At 41.5% G+C, this 26,026-nt stretch overlaps 1 protein-coding gene across 1 annotated transcript in view; it reads right to left on the reverse strand.

The window, feature by feature from the left end:
• The window catches only part of LOC133081926 (putative MAGE domain-containing protein MAGEA13P), a 56,233-nt gene extending 43,702 nt beyond the window's left edge, over window positions 1-12,531 (reverse strand). Inside the window, exons 1-2 of the mRNA XM_061178234.1 lie at window positions 12,375-12,531; window positions 11,169-12,264 (exon numbers count right to left, since the gene is read on the reverse strand). Coding sequence (XP_061034217.1) covers window positions 11,169-12,264; window positions 12,375-12,531 — 1,253 coding nt within the window. The remainder of the gene's footprint in view (window positions 1-11,168; window positions 12,265-12,374) is intronic.
• Window positions 12,532-26,026: the final 13,495 nt, after the last annotated feature.

A 26,026-nucleotide genomic window follows, 5' to 3' on the forward strand; every position in this document is an offset into this window, starting at 1 on the left:
TAAATGAGTTCTAGAGATCTGAAGTATAACTTTGTGCCTATGGATAACAAAACTGTATTTTACACTTAAAAAATCTGTTAAGAGGGTAGGTTTCACATTAAGTGTTTTTACCACAGTAAAAAATTCATTAAGAAAATTGTGTAATTAGATGCATAGAAGTTAATGACTGCGATTGCCTCCTGATGTATTATACCATTCATTTAAAAAGATATAATTGCTTACCCTTTCAGTGTTCTTTTAACCTTGAATCCTATTTTGTCTAATATGTATAATACCCCTCTGCTTTGATTCTTTTAGCATTTCATTAATAAATCTTTTTCCATTCTTTATTATTAAACTCTCTATCATTAAACTTTAAGAGTGTTTTGTGAACAGCTTATGGTTATTTTATTTTTGTATGTTTTGCTTTGTTTTCTTCTGTTTTGAAGTCTCTGAATTTAATGGGGGAATTTAATGCATTCACATTTATTATAATTTCTGTAATCTTTGGTTTTAACCCTGCTACCTTATATTACATATTTTTTAAAAATGTCAATGCTTTCATGTTTTTGCTTCTTAAAAACAAATTCTTGTTGAATTAAAGGACTTTGTTTCATTTTTCTTCTAATGGTTTAGAATTTATGCATCTTACATTTTTTGATAAAGTACCACTTAAAAATAAGATACATCTTTAACTCATATTTTTTATCAGCATCTAGAATTACTACCTATATCCTATTCCCAAAGACAAGACATTGGGAAATCACTTTCCCCTGCTATATTTCCTTGGTAATAAATCCATGTATATGGACAGGCTAACTATAAAACTGATTATATATAAAATATTTATATCGTTAAATATCAATGAAGACCAAATTAAATTTATGCATCTTTAAATATTAACAAAGACCAAATGAAAGCACAAGTAGCCATGTAAGGGGCAAATCTAAAACTACTCCGAATCCACTATTATTAATAACTATTATTTTAGAATTTATTTTCTCAACACTTGTATGCCTACACTCTTAATTATTAATTTATATAGAAATATAATTTTATTATTGGCTTTGGAATACTACTCTCAGTGGTAAGACTGACACTCAGAGTTATGGCATAACTTCTTTAGTTCAATATCCTCAGTGAACTTTTATAAGAGTATTTAATATTCATGTATGTTCCAAAGACAGTGCCCATTGACTTCTACTACCTTCCAAATGGCTGAATTCATGCATATGTTGAATACAAATATGAGATTTGTCACATCTCTAATCAAGAGGAACAAAGGTTCACTTTAAGACATAAATCTGATGTACCAAAATATGCTACAGATATTTACAGCATGAAGGCTATAAATATGTATTTTCATTTTCTCACTTCTGACAATAGTTATGCTAAAGGACCAGTAAGAAATTTTAAATAGAGTTAAAATAAAGTGCAAAAATGGCCTTAAGTATAGTTTGATGGAGCAACTGAAATTTATCTAAATCTGCCATCTGTAGAATGCTATAAATGGGATCAAAATTTTCTTGTATTTTAAAGCATGCTCATGGTACCTATTACTTATATAGCTAAGACATGCTTGTTTATAACTTTATAAATTTTTTTTCTTAAATCGTATATCATAGATTTTTCTATACTTTTAGTTATTTTTGTGATAGTCTTCATTTCCTCTTTTTCTCAGTCCCATAATTAGTTTGATTTAAAATTTACTGAGAACTTATTTATGTGTTTGGCCTGTAAGCAACAGTGAAAATGAAAGAGTTACTGCTTTTGAAGAAGTCACTCTAGCAAGTTCTGACAAGGGTATGCTACTCTCCTCTCATGTCTAATCCATTCTCTTCATTCCTACCCTCCCAACAGAATTTCGGCTCCCTCGTTATTTCTGGAACATTACAACCATCAAAAAAATCTTGTTTGTATTATAAATGAATTTGAATTTTGCAAAACACTATGATTATGTATGTACATAAATCACACATTTGGATGCACACATTTAGAATACATATCTGTAGTCATAAATATCTACAACATACATACACACATATCAGGAATGCTTACGAATGCATATGTGAATTCTCTGTCTCTGTCTCTGTCTCTCTCTCTCTCTCTCACACACACACACACACACACACACACAGAGTGATCTAAGTAATATATCCCAGTGTGTCCATAACCATGATTGAATCACTAGTGTTTTACAATAATAATTTAAATTCTGCTTCCATAAAGTCTTTTCTCTGAATATCTTTTCATATATTTACTAATCATTTGTATTTCTTCTCCTATGAATGTTCCATGAATCTTCCTTGCCTGCTTTTCTTTTGGCTTGAGTTTTGCTTTTCAACATACAGATTCACCTTACATATTAGGAATAACTCTTTGTCTGTCATGTTTCCTCAAAATATTATCTTCCAGTCTGTTGCTGGCTTTTTTTTATTAACATTAAAAAATATTTTTAGACTTAAAAGAGTTGCAAAGATAGAACAGTACAGAGAGTTCCTGTACAATCTTTACCGATCTTCCGCTAGCGTTAATGTAACCGAAAGTGGGGTCCGGCTGCTCGCCACTCAAAAGCCAATAAAGAGGCCAGGTTGGTGGAAAGGAAAGTTTGCTTTATTTTGGAAGCCAGCAACTGGGGAGGGGGGGAGGGAAGACGCCTGTCCAAAGGCCGACTCCCCCCTCCTACAACCAGTGGGCAAGAGCTTTTATAGACAGAGAGAAGGGGCTACATGCAGAAACAGCACGGTCAGCTCTGACAGTCATCTTGAAATTGGTCATGCAGTGGTCTGACCAGCGTCATCTTGATTGTTTTAGGTACACTTAATCTTCAGTTCCAGGGTCAGTTTGTTTCCATTTCTTTGAGGCCAATTCTCAGAATTTTTGTGGCAGCTTATGTCGTGGCTACAGCCTGCTCGCCATGTAGTTAACTTCTTCCACCTGGTGGGGGTGTCAGTATCTACAAGACAGCTCACAGGATACAGCTCAGAATATGATCTATAGCCCTTAAGGAGGAACTAAAGGTCCTTGATGTTGCTTAATGACTAAACTATTATTCTTTGGTCTCCTTTGACTGTTTTCCTCTGTTTCTGCATTTTCTCACTTCTCTGATTAAACTTATTCTTTGGCTAAAGTTTTTCCACAGACAAAAAGCAGGCTGAGGACATGGGCGGAAGGATCATAGGGTCCTGCTCTGTTTCATTAACATCTTACATAAGCATGATTACAATTATCAGAACTAAGAAATTAACATTGGTACAATACTCTTTACTAAACTTTATTCAAATTTCAGCAGATTTTCTCCTAACGTCTTTTTTTCATCCCAGAGCCCAATCCAGGATACACATTTCATTTAGCTGTTATGTCCTCTCAGTCTCTTTCAATCCGTGACAGTTCCCCAGTCTTCCCTTTTCTTTCATAACCTTGACACTCTGATCAAGTGTTTGTTGAATATCTCTCAATTTGGTTTTTTTTCTGATTGTTTTTTTCTTGATTAGACTGAGGGTATAGATTTTGGGGCTGAATACCACGTAAGTGATGTGTCTTTTACACTGCATCATATCGGGACATTCGTGATATCAATGTCTCATTACTGGTTATGTAAACCTTGATCACCTGGTAACGTTGGTGTTTGCCATGTGTCTCCACTCTAAAGTTACATTTTTCCTTTCCATTTTCTATATTTAAGAAGCTTGTCATTAAGTTCAGCCCATGCTCAAGAGTATGCAAATTAAGCTGCACCTCCTGAGGTGTGTCAAAAAACTTGTGTACAGATGTTAAAACTACCAAAGTAATTAATTTGGAAGGGGAAGATACTTTGAGTTTATGCAAATATGCTGTTTCTCTTAAACTTTTGCCAACTAATATTATCTTTCACAGTGGATTGTGCCTAACACAATTATCACTGTGATGTTCTAATGGTGATTATCTATTTCCCCCATTCCCTCTGCATTTATTAATTGGAATTGTTTTGTAAGCAAGAGTTGTCCTTTTGCCATCATTCATTTGTGATTTGGATCATTTATATCAGCATGGGCTCATGGATATTAATTTTATTCTTTGAGTTTTAATCCAAAACTACCATTATTTCTTTTATTTTTCACATTGTTTCACCTTTGGCCATTTGGATCTCTTTTAGATTGGCACCTTTGTCCTTTTGGCGTCCACTCTCCTCTCTTTTTGCACTTCTGTGTTTTCTGGCATCACAAGATATTCTAGGTGCATCACCAAGCCCTAGAATTAACCATCACTCAGGGGACCTGGCTCTTTTTATTAAGGAATGGTGTTTAAAGACCAGAACCTGGGAACTAGGTGTGTGTGTTGCTGCTGGGGTGTCATTGCTTCTAGGTCCTCTTGGCAGACAGAACTACGAATTAAATGTATGCAAACTAATTCAAGCATACAGAATATATATTTATCTATGTATTTATTTATATAACTGTATACATACTAAAATAAACTTGAGTTCTTAATGATATTTCCAATTCTAATCCACCACCACAGGGATCATTATAGCATTTCCTTTTGCTTAATTGTCACCTCTTTCTTTGACAATGAGAAACTTGGCTCTCATTACTACAATGTGTTTTACTTATTTTTAAAAACCTAGTATACATGTACAGTGATTTCAGATTTGCTAACCCTTACTCCTGTGAAAAAACATATTTAACAATGAGAGTACAAGGCTTCTGTGCAAGTGTTTTTCTCTTTAACCTTATGATATCTAGTCAAAACATCATTTTCCAAATTTACTTAAGTCAGCTCCTTTCTTCCCTGCGTCCTTCGGTACAGTTACTACAGTTAGATTCATTTATCACAGTCTGCATTCCATCTTGAGTTCCTGTGACATCCTGTTTGATTTTTAAATTTTTTTCACTAAAATTAAAACTTCGTAGTGTACAGTTCTAAGCATTTTGACAAATGCATAGAGTTATGTATCCACTCTCACAGTACCATACAGAACAGGTCCAACAGCACAAAAATTAGCTTGTGCTGACCCATTGTAGTCTACCTCCTTTCCCCAATCCCTGAAAGCCCCTGGTCCTGTTTTCCATCCCTGTACGTTTGCCTTTTTCAGAATGCCATATAAATGGAATAATACCATATGCAGCTTTTCTCTCTGGCTTCTTTCAATTAGAAAAATCTATCTGAAAACCATCCATGTTGTTGCATAGATCAATATTTTCTTCCCTTTCATTTCTGAATAGTTTTGTATGTTATGAATGTACTATAGTTTGGTTATACATTAACTTGTTGAGAGACATCTGGTTTGTTTCCAGATTTTGGCAATTATGAATAAAGCTGCTATACACATTCATGTACAGGTTTTTGTGTGAACATAAGTTGTCGATGCACTTGGGTAAATGCCTAGGAGTGGGATTGCTGGGTCGTTATGGCAAGTGTTTATTTTACTTTGTAAGAAAGAGCTAAATTTTGCATTCCCACCAACTGTGTGTTAAGAATTACAGATACTCCACATCCTCGCCAGTACTTTTTTTTTTTGTCTTTTAATAAAGTGTACAACGGAGTATTATTCAGCCATGAGAAGGAAAGAAATCCTGCCACTTGCAACAACATAGATGGAACCTGAGGGCATTATGCTAAGTGAAATAAATCAAGCAGAGAAAGACAAATACTTCATGGTATCATTTATATGTGGAATCTAACAAGAAAGTTAAACTCATAGAAACAGAGAGTAGATAAGTGGTTGCCAGGGGTTGGGGAAATGGGGGAAATAGAGATAAGTTGGTAAATGAACAAACTTTCAGCTGTAAGATGAATAAGGTCTAAGGATCTAATGTAAACTATACTTGATAACACTGCATTGTGTAATTGAAATTTATTTTTCTATCTTCTTTTTAAAATTTATTTATTGATTTACTTATTTTTGGCTGCATTGGGTCTTTGTTGCTGCGCGTGGGCTTTCTCCAGTTGTGGCGAGCGGGGGCTACTCTTTGTTGCGGTGGCTTCTCTTTGTTGCGGAGCACAGGCTTTAGGTGCGCGGGCTTCAGTAGTTGTGGCTCGCGGGCTCTAGAGCGCAGGCTCAGTAGTTGTGGTACACTGGCTTAGTTGCTCCGCGGCATGTGGGATCTTCCCCGACCAGGGCTCGAACCCGTGTCCCCTGCATTGGCAGACAGATTCTTAACCACTGCACCACCAGGGAAGCCCCTGTGTAATCGAAATTTGCTAAGAGAGTAGAACTTAAATGTTCACACAAATCACCAAAAAAAAAAAAAAAAAGATAAATATGTGAGGTGGTGGATGTGTTAATTAACTAGATGTAGGGAATCATTTCACCACAATATACACTTTAAATGTTTTACACGTTTATATGTCAATTATACCTCCATAAAGCTGAAGAAGAAACAAAAAGATATTTTTAAAATATTTCATAACCGGAAATACTAGCTACATATTATGTTACTAGTTAACATAACTGCTAGCTGATGCAGCAGATGAAGCCTAAAATTGACTGGCTTAACCCAATGAAAGTTACTTTTGTTCACATTAATTCTGATGGCAGTTGTCAGGGTGTCTCCACTCTTGGGTGCCCTAGGGATCCAGGCTGCTTCCATCTTTTTGCTTCACCATGGAAACATGGGGTAGCCATGTTTGCTGCTGAGTGGAAGAGAAAGCATGGGAATGGCCCACCGACTCCTGCTTAATGACACATGGACTGGCAGTGTACTCTTTTCTTGTGCCCAGGAAGGGGAGAGAGAAGATGTGAATGAGTACTTGTCCCTCTCATAAGCGGACACATAGTAGGTACTCAATAAAAAGCAACTATTATTGAAACGGAATGAGACTGTATGGGGCATTCCCAGGACAACTCCTCTGCCCCCACCCTGTCCTCTGCCTGCCTTTTGTCTGTAGAAAAACTGTAGTAAAAGAATAAATTTAATCAGAGAAATGAGAAAATACAGAAACAATGGAAAAGCAGTCAAACAGGACAAAATAATAATAGTCATTAAGCAACGTCAAGGACCTTTAGTTCCTCTTCAAGTGCTATAGATAATATTTTGAGCCACATCCTTTGAGCTGTTTTGTAGATACTGAAACCCCCACCAGGTGGAAGAAGTTAACTACATGATGACCAGGCTGTAACCAAGACATAAGCTTCTACAATTCCAAGAACTGGCCTCAAAGAAATGGGAACAAACCGACCTTGGAACTAAAGATTAACTGTACTCAAAACAATCAAGATAACGCTAATCAGACCACTGCATGACCAATTTCAAGATGACTGTCAGAGCTGACTGTTCTATTCCATCAATACATGTAGCCCCCTCCCTCTGCCTATACATCCCTGAAATTCCCCTTTAAAAGCTCTTGCCCAGTGATCAGCAGTGAGGAGCTGGCCTTTGGACATGAGTCCGCCTTCTCCCCTGGTTGCCAGCCTCCAGAACAAAGCAAACTTTCCTTTTCACCAAACTTGTCTCTCGAGTATTGGCTTTTGAGCGGCAAGCAGCCAGACCTGAGTTTCAGTAACATTATAATTTGTTACAAGTACAACTCTCTTCATTTCTTGAAGGGGTTTCTAAAAAGGCAAAATTTGTTTTAAATTCTCCAACTTTTTCAAGTGCCTACTATGTGACAGGTGCTTTCAAACACAGTGTCGCATCTGGTGTTCGAAGGAACAGGTAAATGTCAGCAGGGAGCATTTGCCCTTCTTCATGCCACAGCACTTTTTCTTTACTGCCCTTTGAATAACCTCTGTGATCTCAGCAGGCTGAGAATGTTCTCCTTCCTTCTGATGCAAGAACAGTCTCAGCCTGTGAGTCTCTGCTACCCTCCATGTGACTGAACTTGCCTGAGCACCTTTACAGGTGGCATTAGGCACACCGAAAACTGAGATTTTCCTGTGTGGAAGGTATACAGATGAAAGGCAGTGGGAGGGTATATTTTTTCTTTTTTAATCAGAGTTATCATGTCCACCAAGGAACCAATTTTTACCTTGTAGGAGGATTCTAGAGTTTTAGGAATTCAGCTTCAGCAGATGTTTATTCCACAGTGATTTCCATGGTTTTCCCTCATCTACCATTTATGAGAGAGCCTTTGGTTTTGAAATGCCTAGGTAAGCTCATTCATCTGTGGATGTGTTCACTGGCCAGTTTCAAAAAAGATATCCCTTTAAAATCCTACTGCAAATATCAGAGTGGTTTTTAAAATACTCTCTAAGTTCAGAGTTATAGCTCCAAACCACTAGATGATATGCCAAGTCAGACTCTACTCACCAGCATATTTGAAAACGCTTTGAGTGTGTTTTCAAGAGGCCAGTGGGGAAGGACTAGGCATCTAAATGTCACTGTCCAAAATGTACTTTGAAATCGAAGGGGCTGTTGCTATCAGAGAGGTTCCAGGGTGAGGGATGGGACAGCAAGGGAACTTCTGCAAGGAGGAGGAATGCTTTGTGTCATGGGAAGGGCAGGTGATTCTAGGCTGTTCCACTGGGAGTAGGGCATTGCCTTCAGAGGAAGAGAGGAAAGAGCTGGTAAAGCCAGTCAGCTCACAGAGTAGGACAGGAGGGCTTGCTGAGGAAGACCAGAGGGAGTGTGCTGTAAATGCAAAGAGTGCTGGGACTGGACAGAAATCCAATCTGCTCTCAAGGAAGACTGGGGTTTGGAGAGGAAAACCCTAGGTTAGTGAAGCCCACAGATAGCACCCAAGTTGTGTTTGATTTGCATTGTCATTTTCCTTCTTTAGGCCTGCTTTTGGTATCTTGGTGCAGAGACCTTATTTTTGAGGCCTTAGAGACACTATGGAGAACTGAGAAGAGAAAGGAATTCAGAGATGGAAGGTCAGCTGGCCTCAGGCTGGGAGGTGCGGGAACAACGTGGGCTCGAGATGAATTTAGAATAGAGGTCTAGTCTCAGCCTGGTCACTTACTAGCCGCGTGAGCCTGGGGAAATTGTCCAGTGCTATGAGCCTCCGGTTCTTCACCTGCGAAGTGCATTTGCTGAGCCCTGTCTTGCAGGACTGTTGGAATGTAAGGTATGTCAAGCTCCTGGCACAGTCCCTGGCGTATATCTGGTCTCTAATGGTGAGGAGTCGGGCTTCTGGTTAAAACCCTAATGAGTGATTTTTCAGGCCTGACCATAGGCAACTACAAAGGCTTTACCTGGCAGGCCTCACGGAGAAAAGCTGCCCTCCCCACACCACGCCTGGTGCACAACCGCTGGATTGCAGTCTCTGAAGAGGGTTGCGGTCAAGGCAGCAGGCCCCACTGGCAGGGCATTCTGGTCTCCTATTTGCATTCTTACCCCTGTGCTTTCATTCTCATGTCTTTATCTGAGGCCTTGGATAGAGATCTACTCTGGGGCCTCTGCTGAGGCCTCCCTGTGGGGGGAGGAGGGAGGACGAAACCTTGAACACATGTTTCTCACCTATTTTTCCCACTCCTAGCCTTTCCCCCTTGGCTTCCTCTCATTCCAGGATCCATAAAACTGCCAGAGCCTTTTGTTCTGGCTCCCTCAACAGGGAGGTGAGCCCCAACGTCTGTGCTCATCCATCTGACCCTTGACTGGTGCACTGTTCCACAGAGGACAATAAAACAGGAGAAACTGGGACTTTTCTCCTGTTTTACACGCTTGCCTGTATCATCACAGTAAGTGATCAAAGTCTTAACTCTATTGTGTTCGGCTTGTTGCTTTAAATCAGCTACTTTGACACCTTAGCTTTCACTCCAGCTTGGCTGAGCTCCTGACAAATGGCAGTTGTTTCTAATATTATTTTGACCCCAGAATCTTCAATCCTCTCCTCTGGGAATTTGTTATCCAGACCTCTCAGAGAATATGCAGTGCTCTAATATGGACGCCAAATCAGCCAAATATGCTGCTTCATAAGCAAAACTCTGTAAAATTTCCCTTACATAATATGTAATTTCATTTAGGTGTGGGTTAGTCTTCCCCAGATGGATTCAACTCAAAGCTCCTAGAATTCAAGTCAAAGACTCTTTCCTTCCCTCCCAGCTGTTCTCCCATCCAAAAGTGCTATTTTCATTCATTTTACCCCCATCAAAAATCTAGTCCTTGTTTAGATTTGGCCAAAGTGCACTCACGATAACCTAATTATAATGTCATTTTAATGTAGAAGTCTTTGGCTCTCTCAGGCCAGGGAAAAGAATGCCAGCCTAGCAACTTCTTGGTATCACTTCAAGGGAGTATCGTCCTATTTGTCAGGAAATCCTTGCGGATGATTTGTGTAGAACGCCTCGTTCGTGCACTGTGTCGACTGCACTGGGTTTTTACAAGAGTTCAGGACACTTTCCATACCTGCCTCAGGTAGGGATTTCTCTCTGCTTTATCCAGGATCCAAAAGGAACTGCTAAGAGCAGTTCCATGGCAGACATTTCTCTCAACTGTGAGACACAGCTTTTGAGAGTTAGGCCCCTGCCACCACCCAGCAAAGACTCAAGCAGCCTTGGCTCAGGGCATTTACACTTGACTGCTCTCCCCTGGAGCCCCACCTCCTCACCCCTTCTTTTACCTTGTTGGCTCCTAGAGGACATTTTGCCATCTTCCTGATCTGATTGCTGCACCTAGACCCTGCCCATCTCTGGGAGGGGTGTGTCTTGCTCAGCCTAGGATCCCCACCTCTAACATACGGCTTTCCAAAGAGCAGATACTCAGTTCATGTTCAGCGAAGAAATGAACCAGTGAGAAAGATTTAAGATTTACTTTCTCTCACATTCTTGAATAAGCCAAGCATATCCAGGTACATATCATTTAATTTTACATAACAACAGACTAAAAGAGATAAGTGAACCCAAGAATTAGCCATCCTTCACATTTTTTCATCTATTCCTAGAACTCCTCAATTTTACTGTTGGGCTCTTTCAGGTTTCCAAGGAAATTCCTATTCTAACGCCATGTTATTTTGTTTCAAATCACAAGAAAAGATGGGGGGTTTCTCAATGTGTTTTGCAAAATTGTAAAACTCTTATTCTTAAATATGATAAACAGCTATAAATGTGTGACCACTGTCATTCATAAACTTAGATTCGGGAGCTAATTAAACAATATTTGAAAAAAAGCCAAAGTAAAAAAAAAAGATAAATCTCGAAATCAACCACATACAACAGGAACACAAAGATGCTATACACTGTTCCTTCCAGATCCACTCTGGCCCTCCACTACGTAGAACATTGGCTGTTGTCTTCAAACGAAGACTGAAGAATCTGCTTCGGACTTTACTCAGGGCAGGAGAGGCTGCTGGGCATGACACTGGAACTTTCACTGGCTGTGGCACTAGTATCATCCCCCGTGGCAGCTCTGGCCTGGGCTCTCTCATCTCTCAAAGCTTCCTCATACCATGATGGGAAGGAAGTGGGGTCAGTCCCACTGATCTCGGCAAAAAACTCCAGGACTTTCATCTTGCTGGTTTCAGCATAGGCCCTTGGACCCCACAGGAATTCATAGTGCGGAGGATCACTGTCAGACACCTGCCGGTACTCTAGATATTGTTCCTTCACCAAATCTTTGGTGATGAGTTTCCTGGGCTCCCCGTAGATGAAATCCTCCTGCCCAGCATATACCCCCATCATATTCAGCACTTCCCAGATTTTCTCCTCAGGGGCACGGTTGCCCTCCATGAAGATCACACCCAGGATAAGTATCAGGAGGCCGGTCTTGGGCATGCCCTGGTCATCATTCAGCATCCCATCGTAGGTGAAGTCAAGTGTTTTGACGAGCACATAGGAGTGGCTGGTGGGGTCCACTTCCTTCACTTCAATGCCAAAGACAACCTCCATGCACTCACAGACTTTGCTGAAGATCACAGGGAAGTGGTCCTTGTGTTCTTTGATGACATTTGTTAGCATTTCTGCCTTTGTGGTGGGTTCCTTTGTTACATATTTGACACACGGGAACTGCACCAGTTCAGCCACCTTCTTGTTTAGCTCATCACTGAGCAAGGACTCAGGATCTGGTGGAGCCTGGGAGGTGATGGGCCCCTCCTCTTCTTGGCTTCTGGAATTCTCATCAGATTGACTCGATGGAGTGGCTGTGGTGGCAGTGGGTGAGAAGCAGGCTCTCTGAGAACTCTGGAGAGGACTCAGTGCCCCAGTGGCAGGCACCTCCTCTGGAGTGCCCAGGATCAAAGGAGTGAGGGAGGAGGAGGGAGAGGAGGGGAAGGAGGAGGACTCTTCCTTCTCAGCCATGGGAGCCTGCACACCTTCTAGGCCCTGTGCCTCTCTGGGGGTCTGAAGGTCTCCCTCAAGCTTGCAGTGCTCACTCTTCTGACCGAGACATGACGACTTGTGATGGAGGTAGCCAACAGGAGGGTGGGGCACTGGGGGAGAGAGGGAGAGTGTCAGTGGCCTCAGCTGAGAAACTCTCCCAGGGCGGCTCTGATAACGGTGACTTACAGGTCTCCTCTTTAGGGGTGCTCCCAGGCGTCACAGGGCTCCTGTTGTCCTGGTTGGCCTAAGAACTGAAAGAGGAAGTGAGATAGTTCCTCAGGGTGCAGCCCGAGGATTCCAGGGCTGAGAGCAGGCTGGGTAGAGTCAGGCACTGTGGATTCTCTCTGTTCTGGGGTGGGCGGGGCCTTGGTAGACATTCAGGGTGTGCACCTCTGCTTTGACTTCTGGTACTGCCTGGGCTGTCTCCCATATGCTGACCTGAGGACACATGCCTCAGACCAAGGCACTCACCTCCCGGTTCCTAGAACTCCTAGGAGGAGAACTGAGAGGGCTTCTCAGGATGCAGACTACAGGCACAGTCGTGGGCCCCCCAGTGTTGACAGGGGCAGTGGGGCCAGCCTCTGCGATGTCCCCACTGTTCTCGGGAGGATGGTTCCTCAGTGCTGTTCAGAGTCCGGTCTTTCCCCTGCCAGGGTCTGGGCCCCGTCACTCTGCTGACGTCCCCCTGATATCACCCTGAGGAGGAAGAGAGGGGGCACCACATCCGACCCCACTTGCCCAGGGCCTCCCAGGGCTACTAGCAGGGGCTGCGTGGGCTTCCGTGGGGCCCGCCTTTATCTAGGGTAGGAGGACCCATCACGTGATCCATCTTTATTCCTGACAGGGCTGCTCCACACCCCGCCTCAGCTGGCCAGGCTTTGCATCCTCAGACTGAAGCCTTGCTTGCGTCTCTGCAAGGGACCACGTCTCCCAGCCCCACGGTGGGAGCCATAGCCTACCACAACCGGCCTCCTCTGCCCTGTGCCTCTCGGGTACGACGGCAGGGACTGGGCCCTTCTGTTTCGGGGTGGGGGTACCCTCCGATCTCTATCAGGGTATTTGGCTTTACGTCTGGCAGGTTCTTAGCTCGCCCTGCCCCGCCCTCACCTGACATCCCCTCAGACCTCCCCGAGACCAAAGTGCCAAGACGCCACTCCCAGCTGCTTCTGCCGGAGTCTCCCAGGGCTGGAGCAGGAGCAGGGCAGGTTTCCGTGGGCCGCCCTCTCTCTGCGGTGAGGTCCCCTCAGCCCTCCTCAGTGCAGTCACAGCTACTCCTGACAGGGTTTAGGCCTCCTGCATTCTCCCTCCCTCAGCCACGGCAGGGCGGAGCGTCGGGGAGGTGCCCAGGGCTGAGCACAGCAGCAGGATTTCCGCGGGGCCCTCTCTGCACAGAAAAGGCCCCTCAAGGCCCTCACCTCGAGGCCTGGAGACACCTGGAACTCCTCCCAACGCTGACCCCAGGCCACACCCCCATGATGAAGCCTCGCCTCCTTCAGACTCTGAAAAGCGAAAGTAGGAAACATCACATCCGGGAACACTTCCTGCGGTTGACAGCACTGGCGGGGGGTGGGGGGGGCGGTCCCGGGGGACGGTCCCCTCGGCCAGTCCTTACAGGCCTCGCTTTCGTGCCTGGCGGGATCTGGGCCTTCTCAGCCTGCCGACCTGATGCTCGCCCCTTCAGACCGAGCGTCTCACCTCCTGAGATCCGCCACCCGGAATGGGGAGAGCGGGTTATCCTTCCAGCACTTGCCGGCGTCTCTGCGCCTGACAACACTGGTCGGGGTGAATTTCTAGGGACCCCTCTGGTTCTAAGATGGGGGGCATCTCAGTCCTCCTCAAGGCATTCCTGTTTACTCCTGACGGGGCCCGAGACCCCTTCCTTCCGCTGGTCTGAGGATGTGTCCTTCAGGTCAAGGGCACCATCTCCCTGAGGCCCTGACCCTTAAGTGTGAAGGGGGGTGGGGTTTGTCTGTCAACCATACCTGGGGCCTCAAAGGCAGATGGAAAAGGCAGGTGTCTGTGGGATCACCCTCTGTTTGCAGGGGGAGGTTTCTTCAGGGTCCTCACTCTGGCGACTGGCAGAGTCTGGGACTCGTCCCTTTGCTGGCCTGAGTGCAGTCATAGCAGTTGAAGCCTCATCTTCAGATTCCAAAGGTTGAAGTCGGGAAACACTACATCCAGGGGCTGAAAGCGGGCTCAGACGGGGCTGAGGCCCATTCTGTTCTGTCTGGCAGGTCAGTTCAGTCGTCCCACGGGATCAGCACTTTGACTCCTGGAATTGCCGGAGCCCCCTCCTCCTGAGAGCTTCCCTCAATCAAGGCTGGCACCGCGGAGTTCCCAGAGTCGGAAATGAGGGGGGCGGTGCTTATCCCGACATACCTACCAGGAGTCTCCCGGGGATAACATCAGGGATGGAGGGGGAGTCTGTGGGGTACACACGGTTCTGGGGGCGGGGGTTGGATCGCTCTGTCCTCACTCATGAGAGTGCTCCTCTTGGCTGCTGGCTCCTTGATTAATTGCTCTCTAGGAGATTCCTTCTTTTCTGCCAGCTGTGAGCATTTGCCCATCTGCAAACCTTCCAGAGAAAGGTTTTGGTTCCCAGGCTAGATGCTAGATGGGAGAGCAGTGGCACCCATGACGGGTCGTGGAGATTCAGAAAAGCAGCTCACCTTCCTATGGGTCTCTTCACCCGCCAGACATATACTTTGGAAACATACTTTTGTTCTAAAAGTTTATTTTCTGTACTGAAGTGGCTGAGCAGTGTGATTTGGAGACTTCCTACTCTTTTGAGGTTATCTAACATTGCATTGTCCAGTATAGTAATTTCCATTTTTCTTAAGCCTCATTGATATTAAGAAATGTTTTTTTTTTTAGGGTTGCAGTGAAATTTAATGTTCACTTTAGATGCTCCAGTTCTTATTAGAAAAGGTCACCCATTGTCCCTCTCAGATGATTAATGCAGACTCTTACATCTTTATGGGATATTTCTGCAATATGTGCTGTCTAAGTGACTGTCTGTTCCTCAGACAGGAACAGACAGTCACTTATTTATGTCTCTACCAAGCGTGTGTGTAAGTGTGGTTCACCATTATAGTTGTTATTCCATTTTTAGTACATCCTTTTTATTAAAATATATTTTTTAAGGCCAGGCTGCACTCACTAAAGTGGTTTCAGGTGGTGATTAACACAGGCTCTGGAGTCATACTGTGTCAATCAACCTAATCTTTCTCCCACCTACCTTCATCTGCCATCAATTTCAGGCTATGGACCCTCCCAAACTTGCCTGCTGCCCCCCTCACTTTCACCAAGTACCAGTTCTTCATTCTCCCCCAAGGGTTTCTCATGTTTTGTTGTTAAGGCTTTGTTGTTGATATTTTTGGTAGGCTGAAAAATGGCCCTCCCAAAGTTATCGTATCTCAGTCCCTAGAACCTGCAAATGCTGCCTTCTTTGGGCAAAGGGTCTTTGCAGATATGATTAGGAATCTTTTGGTGGGAGGATTAGCCTGGATTATCCAGGTGGGCCCTAAGTACAATTACATGTATCCTTACACGAAGGAGGCAGAAGAATCGACAAACTGAGAAGGCAATGTGAAGATGGAGCAGAGAGATATTTGGAGATGTTGACCTTGAAGATTGCAGTCATGTTCCCACAAGCGAAGGAATGCCAGCAGTTACTAGAAGCTGGAAGAGGTAAGGAATGGGTTTTCCCCTAGAGTCTTCGGAGGGAGTGCGGCCCTGCCAGCACCTTGATTTCAGCCCAGTGAAACTGATTTAGAGCATCTGGCTTCCAGAACTGTAAGAGAATAAGCTTCTGTTGCTTAAGTCACCCAGTTCATGGTAGTTTAATACAGCAGCCCAAGGAGACTAATACCTCATTGCTTATTTGCTTTCATTCTCCCTTCTATGGTTTTCCAGGTTTGATTCTGGGAGTGGAAGACAACAGCCCAAACTCGATTGTCATTTTGGCAACTACAGGTAAGGCACTAAATCTGTAAATAACTTGAGGAGAATTGACGTCTTTAAAATATTTCGTTTCACATCAATGAATATGGTATACACCTATTTATTTGGGACTTTTTTTTTAACTTTTAAAAAAAATTATTTTTATTTATTTATTTTTGGCTGCATTGGGTCTTCGTTGCTGCGTGCGGGTTTTCTCTACTTGTGGCGAGCGGGGGCTACTCTTCGTTGTGATGTGCGGGCTTCTCATTGCAGTGGTTTCTCTTGTTGCAGAGCACAGACTCTAGGCGTGTGGGCTTCAGTAGTTGTGGCGCACGGGCTTAGTTGCTCCGTGGCATGTGGGATCATCCTGGACCAGGGATTGAACCCGTGTCCCCTGCATTGGCAGGCAGATTCTTAACCACTGCATCACCAGGGAAGCCCTATTTGGGACTTTTAAAAAATCCGAATCTATCAGTAAACGTTTGTTTGCCTCCATAAAGATATCATAGGTCTTGTGATTTGTAATTCCTTTTAGGTGACTTCTGGATTTTGTTGCTGTTGTGAATGGGATATTGTCTGTTACATGTTCTAATTAATTATTGCTTTTGTGTGGCAAGGCTCTTGATTTTGCTATATTGTCCTCCCATACACTTTCTTTCTGAAGTCCCTTATTTATTTGAATATTCCACACACTGATTCCTTTTAATTTTCTAGGCAGTTGATGATATTGTTACCAAATAGTATCTCTTTCATTTCAATATTCATTTATTTATTTTGATATCCGTATCTCTGGCTTTGTGTTCCAGTGCAGATTTGAACAGTAGAGGTGAGAGTATCTGTCTCGTTCCTGACTTGAATGAGAATGCTTCTAACATTTCACATCTAACTATGTTTGCTGTAGAATTTAGGAAAAGCAAGTTCCCTCCTATTCTTAGTTTGCCAGAAGTTTGTACCATGAACTCATGCTGAATTTCTTTCAAAGGCTTTTTCTATACCCATTGGCACAATCAAATTTTTTTTTCTCTTCTAATTTGTTAATGTAGGGAATTACAATTGAAAGTATTTTCTAATGTTAAATCATATTTTCATTTCTTGGGCACAGCCCATTTGCTCATTTAATTCACTGCTCAGTTGACTATGCTATTGTAAGATATTTACTACTGTGTGAATGAGCTTGGCTCAAGTGTTCTTTTCGTGGGGGTGGGGATGTCCACATTTGGTTTTTGAATCAAGGAGAGCTGGCTGGGGAAAATGAGTTGCATAATTTCCCCTCTCCCTTTTTGGGAGTATGCCTTAGAAAAATTTGTTTTCTCTCTTCCAGAAGACCACTCCCTAGGTGGTGTACTTCCATTAGGAGGTATATAATGCCTGGTCGTTCTTTGTGTTGATGTTAGCAGTCCATGGTTATCACCTTTATCAATCCATTAGGAGTCACAGAATGTTCATTCTCTCATTCCTTCTTGTGCTATTAGCTGAAATACCTCTATATGTGGAAACCTTTCCCTGTCCACGGTTTGGTTATCCTGAGGGAACTTGCTGTGTTCCCTTATATTAAAATCCCTTCATCTAAATTTTGTACAAGTTTATTTCATGTGTTGTTCCTGATTTTTCTTTAGTAATCATATTGATATTTGCAAATATGACCATCTTATAAGTATTTCTAGAGGAATGTGTTGTGTTCATTGGCTCTGCTGTTTCTATTTCATTACTTCTGCATTAATCTTCATTATTTCCTGGCTTCTACTTCTTTAGGTTGAATATACTATTCACTCCATACATTCTTGAGGTACTTGGCTGTTCTAAATATTTCTTATTTTCCAATACATCTATTGAAAACTATACATTTCTCACTGAGTATCACTTGAGCTGTATCATACAGATAGTACTTTATAGCTTCATGTGTATTGCTTGAATATTTTACAAGTTGAGGGTATCACTGTATTACTTATGCTATTAGAATTTATATATGTATGTGTATGTATACACACACTAAAGTGTGTAAAAACTTTTGAGTAGGCTTTAAAGAGGACAAAAGAGATAGAATATTTAGAGGATGTTTCATGATCCAGGGGTATTTGTTTTTGTTTTTTTGTTATTAATTATAACAGACACAAACATATTTAACTGCCAGTGACTGAGTTGGGTTTATCCCATGAATGTGAAGAAGTTTAATGCTAGAAAATCTGTCACTATCATTGGCCACATGTAGGTCAGGGATTGTCCAGGCAAATAGAAACCAAAGTAAATGTATAACACAGGGAATTTAATGTAGGGGATTGGTTTCACAACTGAGAGAAAAGCTAAACAAGGGAGAGTTGGGAAACCCAACAATTAGCAACATGAGGAATTCACTCCCACCTCTAGCCTGAAAGGACAAAGAAAGATGATAGTGTTACTGGAGTCTAAGTGTTGCATTCAATAGGATCTGAAGCCATGGTGGGCCAGTCTTAGGGGAGCTGGAGCCATGGAGAAAATGTAGCCATGGAGGGAGAAGCCACCTGATATAGAGCAAAAAGGACTCTGACTGCTTCATTCTCCTGGGTTGTAATCTCCTGCTGGTGCCACCAGTTGGCTAAACCAAGATGGCAACAAAATGTAAGTGAGCCTAGGAATTATAGGCTGCAGATGTCAGCTCCTACATAATAGAGAGCAGAGCAGGGGAAGAGGGAGGGATAGATCTGAGGGCAAATAGGTCCAGGACAAGCATACCACATTGAAATACATATCAATAGAATAAAGGATAAAATTCATATGATCATCAAAATAAATTCATCCTCAACAAACTAGGAATAGAAGGGAACTTCTTAAACCTAATAAAGGGCATCTATAAAAAAAAAAAACACAGCTAACACCATACTTAATTGTTAAAAGACTTAAAGCTTTTCCCCTAAGGTCAGAAAGAAAATAGGGTGTCTGCCTTTACCCCTTATAGTTAACATTGTACTGAAGGTTCTAGCCAGGGCAATTAGGCAAGAGTATGAAACAAAAGCCATCCAGATTGGAAAGAAAGAAATAAAACTATTTTTATTCACAGATGACATGAGATTGTATATAAGAAAATCCTATGGAATCCCCACACAAAATAACTATTAGAGCTAATGAGTTCAGGAAGGTTGCAAGATACAAGATCAAATACGTATAGCAATTGTATTTCTATAAACTATCAATGAAGAATAAAAAATAAAAAACATTTCTATTTACTATAGTAACAGAAACAAAGTATTTAGGAATATCTTTTAAAAATGTATAAGACTTGTACACTTAAATTTACAAAACATAATTGAAAGAAATTAAAGAAGACCTAAATAAAGATATCCTGTGTTCATTGATTAGAAAACTTAATATTGTTAAGCTGGGAATACTCCTCTAATTGATCAACAGATTCAATCTAATTGTTGCCAAAATCCTAACTGACATTTTTGCAGAAATTGACAAGCTGGTTCTAAAATGCGTGTGGAAATTCAAGGGGCCCAGAATAGCCAAAAAATCGTGAAAAATAAGAACCAATGTCAACAACAAAGCTACGATAATCAGGACAGTGTAGTATTGGCATAAGGATAGACATATAGATCAATGGGAAAGAATTTAGGGTACAGATGTAAACACATACACCTATGGTCAATTGATTTTTCAAGAAGGCTACCAAGACAATTCAATGTGGAACGAATACTCTTTTCAACAAATGGTACTGAAATAACTGAAAAATCACATGCAAAAGAAGAGTTTGTACCCCAGCCTCACAGCATATACAAAATTTAACTCAAAATGGACCACAGACCTAAATATAAGAGTTGAAAGTATTAAACCCTTAAAAGAAAACATAGCTATAAACATTCATGACCTTGGATATAGTCATATTTTTAGATAAGACACCAAAGTTATAAGCAATCCAAAAAAACAGAATTTGAGTTCATCAAAATTGAGAACTTTTGTGCATCAAAGGACATTATCAAGAAAATGAGACGACAACCCACATAATGGGAGAAAATATTTGTAAATTACATATATGTATATCTGATAAGAGTCCATTACCCAGAGTATAAAGAATTCTTAAAACTCAACAATAAAAAGACAAATACAGGCATACCTCAGAGATATTGTGGGTTCAGTTCCAGACCACTGCAATAAAGTGAATATAGCATTAAAGCGAAATAAAACTATTTTTATTCACAGATGACATGAGATTGTATATAAGAAAATCCTATGGAATCCCCACACAAAATAACTATTAGAGCTAATGAGTTCAGGAAGGTTGCAAGATACAAGATCAAATACGTATAGCATACTCGCTTTATAAAGCGAGTCACACAAATTTTTTTGGCCTCTCAGTGCATATGAGTTATGTTTATACTATATTGTAGTCTATTAAGTATGCAATAGCATTATGTCTAAAAAACAATGTACATACCTTGAATAAAAAAATACGTTATTGCTAAAAAATGCTAACTATCATCTGACAATGCTGGGTTGCCAGAAACCTTCAATTTGAAAAAAAAAACAAAACGCTATATCTGCAAAGCACAATCAAATGAGGCATGCCTGTAACCCAAATAAAACTGGGCAAAAGATTTGAATAGATACTTATCCAGTGAAGATATACAAATGGCCAATAAGCACATGAAAGATGCTCAACATCACTAGTCATTAGGCCAATGCAAATCAAAACCACAGTAAGATAGCACTTCACACCCACTATGTGGATATAATTTTTAAAAATGAAAAATAACAAGTGTTAGCATGGATGTGGAAAAATTAAAAACTCTTGGATTGCTGGTGAGAATGTAAAATGGTGTACCCTCTATGGAAATTGATTGACTTTTATTTGTTGACCTTGTATCCTGCAACCTTGTTATGTGTACTTGTTAATTCTAGGGGCCATGCTGAGGTTTGAACATAGATATTGGTCTGGTGGGCACAGATCTGAAGAAAGCATGTATCACTGTAGTCCTCTACATAGTATAAAAGTCCTCTGTTTCTGCTCACCCGCCAGGGCGGGTGGGAGCTGGGAGCTGAGGCTCGGGCTTCTGAGGTCAGATCCCAGGGAAAGGGATTGCTTTGACTATTCGAGGTCTTTTGTGTTTCAGTACCAACTGTGAAATGTTTTGTTCTAGCTCCGTAAAAAATGCCATTGGTAATTTGATAGGGATTGCATTGAATCTGTAGATTGCTTTGGGTAGTACAGTCATTTTCACAATGTTGATTCTTCCAATCCAAGAACATGGTATATCTCTCCATCTATTTGTATCATCTTTAATTTCTTTCATCAGTGTCTTATAGTTTTCTGCATACAGGTCTTTTGTCTCCCTAGGTAGGTTTATTCCTAGGTATTTTATTCTTTTTGTTGCAATGGTAAATGGTAGTGTTTCCTTAATTTCTCTTTCAGATTTTTCATCATTAGTGTATAGGAATGCAAGAGATTTCTGTGCATTAATTTTGTATCCTGCTACTTTACCAAATTCATTGGTTAGCTCTAGTAGTTTTCTGGTAGCATCTTTAGGATTCTCTATGTATAGTATCATGTCATCTGCAAACAGTGACAGTTTAATTCTTCTTTTTCGATTTGGATTCCTTTTATTTCTTTTTCTTCTCTGATTGCTGTGGCTAAAACTTCCAAAACTATGTTGAATAATAGTTGTGACAGTGGGCAACCTTGTCTTGTTCCTGATCTTAGTAGAAATGGTTTCAGTTTTTCACCATTGAGAACAATGTTGGCTGTGGGTTTGTCATATATGGCCTTTATTATGTTGAGGTAGGTTCCCTATATGCCTACTTTCTGGAGAGTTTCTATCATAAATGATGTTGAATTTTGTCAAAAGCTTTTTCTGCATCTATTAAGATTATCATTTGGCTTTTATCCTTCAGTTTATTAATACGGTGTATCACATTGATTGATTTGCATATATTAAAGAATCCTTGCATTCCTGGGATAAACCCCACTTGATCATGGTGTATGATCCTTTTAATGTGCTATTGGATTCTGTTTGCTGGTATTTTGTTGAGGACTTTTGCATCTATGTTAGCATTTGCCTTATGTATTGAGGTGCTCCTATATTGGGTGCATAAATATTTACAATTGTTATATCTTCTTCTTGGATTGATCCCTTGATCATTATGTAGTGTTCTTTGTCTCTTGTTATAACCTTATTTTAAAGTTTATTTTGTCTGATATGAGAATTGCTACTCCAGCTTTCTTTTGATTTCCATTTGCATGGAATATTTTTTTCCATCCCTCACTTTCAGTCTGTATGTGTCCCTAGGTCTGAAGTGGGTCTCTTGTAGATAGGATATATACAAACCTTGTTTTTGTATCCATTCAGTCAGTCTATGTCTTTTGGTTGGAGCATTTAATCCATTTACATTTAAGGTAATTATCGATATGTATGTTCCTATTACCATTTTCTTAATTGTTTTGGGTTTGTTATTGTAGGTCTTTTCCTTCTCTTGTGTTTCCTGCTTAGAGAACTTCCTTTAGCATTTGTTGTAAAGCTGGTTTGGTGGTGCTGAATTCTCTTATCTTTTGCTTGTCTGTAAAGGTTTTAATTTCTCCTTGGAATCTGAATGAGATCCTTGCTGGGTAGAGTAATCTTGGTTGTAGGTTTTTCTCCTTCATCACTTTAAATATGTCCTGCCACTCCCTTCTGCCTTGCAGAGTTTCTGCTGAAAGATCAGCTGTTAACCTTATGGGGATTCCCTTGTATGTTATTTTTTGCTTTTCCCTTGCTGCTTTTAATAATTTTTCTTTTTATTTAATTTTTGACAGTTTGATTAGTATGTGTCTTGGCGTGTTTCTCCTTGGATTTTTCCTTTATGGGACTCTGCGCTTCCTGGACTTGATTGACTATTTTATTTCCCATATTAGGGAAGTTTTCATCTATAATCTCTTCATATATTTTCTCAGTCCCTTTCTTTTTCTCTTTTTCTTCTGAAACCCCTATAATTAGAATGTTGGTGCGTTTTATGTTGTCCCAGAGATCTCTGAGACTGTCCCCAATCCTTTTCATTCTTTTTCTTTATTCTGCTCTGTGGTAGTTATTTCCAGTATTTTATCTTCCAGGTCACTTATCCATTCTTCTGCATCAGTTATTCTGCTATTGATTCCTTCTAGAGAATTTTTAATGTCATTTATTGTGTTGTTCATCATTGTTTGTTTGCTCTTTAGTCCTTCTAGGTCCTTGTTAAGTTTCTTGTATTTTCTCCATTCTATTTCCAAGATTTTGGATCATCCTTACTATCATGACTCTGAATTCTTTTTCAGGTAGACTGCCTATTTCCTCTTCATTTGTTAGGTCTGGTGGGTTTTTACCTTGCTCCTTCATCTGCTGTGTGTTTCTTTGCCTTCTCATTTTACTTAACTTACTGTGTTTGGGGTCTCCTTTTCGCAGGCTGCAGGTTTGTAGTTCTCGTTGTTTTTGGTGTCTGCCCCCAGTGGCTAAGGTTGGCTCAGTGGGTTGTGTAGGCTTCCTGGTGGAGGGGACTGGTGCCTGTGTTGTGGTGGATGAGGCTGGATCTTGTCTTTCTTGTGGGCAGGACCATGTCTGGTGGTGTGTTTTGGGTTGTTTCTGACCTTATTATGATTTTAGCAGCATCTCTGCTATTGGGTGGGGTTGTGTTCCTGTCTTGCGAGTTGTTTGGCATAGGGTGTCCAGCATTGTAGCTTGCTGGTTGTTGAGTGGAGCTGGGTCTTAGCATTGAGATGGAGATCTCTGGGAAATTTTTCACTGTTTGATATTATGTAGAGCTGGGAGGTCTCTGCTGGACTAATGTCCTGAACTCGGCTCTCCCACCTCAGAGGCACAGGCCTGACACCTGGCCGGAGCACCAAGACCCTGTCAGCCACACAGCTCAGAAGAAAAGGTAGAAAAAAAAAGAAGGAAAGAAAAGAGAAATATAAAATATAATAAAATAAAGTTATTAAAATAAAAAATAATAAAAATAGTATTAAAAATAAAAAAGTAGTAAAAAATAGAAAAGAAAGAAAGAAAGAAGAGAGCGAGCAAACCAAATCCACCAATGATAACAAGTGCTAAAAACTATAGAAAAAAAAAATGGACAGACATAACCCTAGGACAGATTGTAAAAGCAAAGCTATACAGAGAAAATCACACAAAGAAGCATACACTTACACACTCACAAAAAGTGAAAAAGGGAAAAAAATATATATATAAAAGGAAGAGAGCAACCAAATCAATAAACAAATCTACCAATGATAATAAGCTCTAAGTACTAAACTAAGATAAACATAAAACCAGAAACAAGTTAGATGCAGAAAGGAAACCTCAAGTCTACAGTTGCTCCCAAAGTCCACCACCTCAATTTTGGGATGATTCGTTGTCTATTCAGGTATTCCACAGATGTAGGCACATCAAGTTGATTGTGGAGATTTAATCTGCTGCTCCTGAGGCTGCTGGGAGAGATTTCCCTTTCTCTTCTTTGTTTGCACAGCTCCTGGGGTTCAGCTTTGGATTTGGCCCTGCCTCTGCGTGTAGGTTGCCTGAGGGCATCTGTTCCCCGCCCAGACAGGATGGGGTTAAAGTAGCAGCTGATTAGGAGACTCTGGCTCACTCAAGCCAGGGGGAAGGAGTGGTACAGTATGTGGGGCGAGCCTCTGGCAGCAGAGGCTCGGGTGACTTTCCACCAGCCTGAGGCACGCAGTGTGTTCTCCAGTGGAAGTTGTCCCTGGATCATGGGACCCTGGCAGTAGCGGGCTGCACAGGCTCCTGGAAGGGGAGGTGTGGATGGTGACCTGTGCTTGCACACAGCCTTCTTAGTGGCTGCAGCAGCAGCATTAGCATTTCATGCCTGTCTCTGCTGTCCGCGCTGATAGCCACGGCTCATGCCCATCTCTTGAGCTTGTTTAGGCGGTGCTCTGAATCCCCTCTCCTCGCACACCCGGAAACAATGGTCTCTTGCCTCTTAGGCAGGTCCAGACTTTTTCCTGAACTCCCTCCCAGCTAGCTGTGGCACACTAGCCTCCTTCAGGCTGTGTTTATGCAGCCAACCCCAGTCCTCTCCCTGGGATCTGACCTCCATATCCCGAGCCTCAGCTCCCAGCCCCCACCCGCCCTGGCGGGTGAGCAGGCAAGCCTCTCAGTCTGGGAGTGCTGGTTGGCACTGATCCTCTGTACGGGAATCTCTCCACTTTGCCCTCTGCACCCCTGTTGCTGTGCTCTTCTCCATGGCTCCGAAGCTTCCCCCCTGCCCACCCCCCATCTCCACCATTGAAGGGGCTTCCTAGTATGTGGAAACTTTTCCTCCTTCACAGCTCCCTCCCAGAGGTGCAGGTCCTATCCCTATTCCTTTGTCTCTGTTTTTCCTTTTTTCTACTGCCCTACCCAGGTACGTGGGGATTTTCTTGCCTTTTGGGAAGTCTGAGGTCTTCTGCCTGTGTTCAGTAGGTGTTCTGTCGGAGTTGTTCCACATGTAGATGTATTTTTTATGTATTTGTCAGGAGGAATGTGATCTCCATGTGTTCTCCACAATCTTGAAGGTCCCCCCTGAGTTCTTTATATATTTTAATATTAGTCCCTTATCAGATATATAATCTGCAAATATTTTCTCCCATTCTGTATGTTGACTTTTAATTTTGTTGATGGTTTCTTTGCTGTGCAAAAGCTTTTTAATTTGATGTATTCCTACTTGTTTATTTTTGCTTTTGTTGTCAAAGCCAAAAATCTTTGATAACAACATTGTTAAGGATATTATTCCCTATGTTTTCTTCCAGGAGTCTTACAGTTTCAGGTCTCACATTCAAGTATTTAATCCATTTTGAGTTGATTTTTGTGTATGGTGTAAGACAGAGGTCCAGTTTCATTATATTGCCTGAGGCTATCCAGTTTTCCCAACACCAGTTACAGAAGAGACTTTCCTTTCCTCATTGTATATTATTGGTTCCTTTGTCATAAATTAATTGACATATATACATGGGTTTAT

Source organism: Eubalaena glacialis, chromosome X (assembly GCF_028564815.1).
Source record: "Eubalaena glacialis isolate mEubGla1 chromosome X, mEubGla1.1.hap2.+ XY, whole genome shotgun sequence".
Taxonomy (NCBI): domain Eukaryota; kingdom Metazoa; phylum Chordata; class Mammalia; order Artiodactyla; family Balaenidae; genus Eubalaena; species Eubalaena glacialis.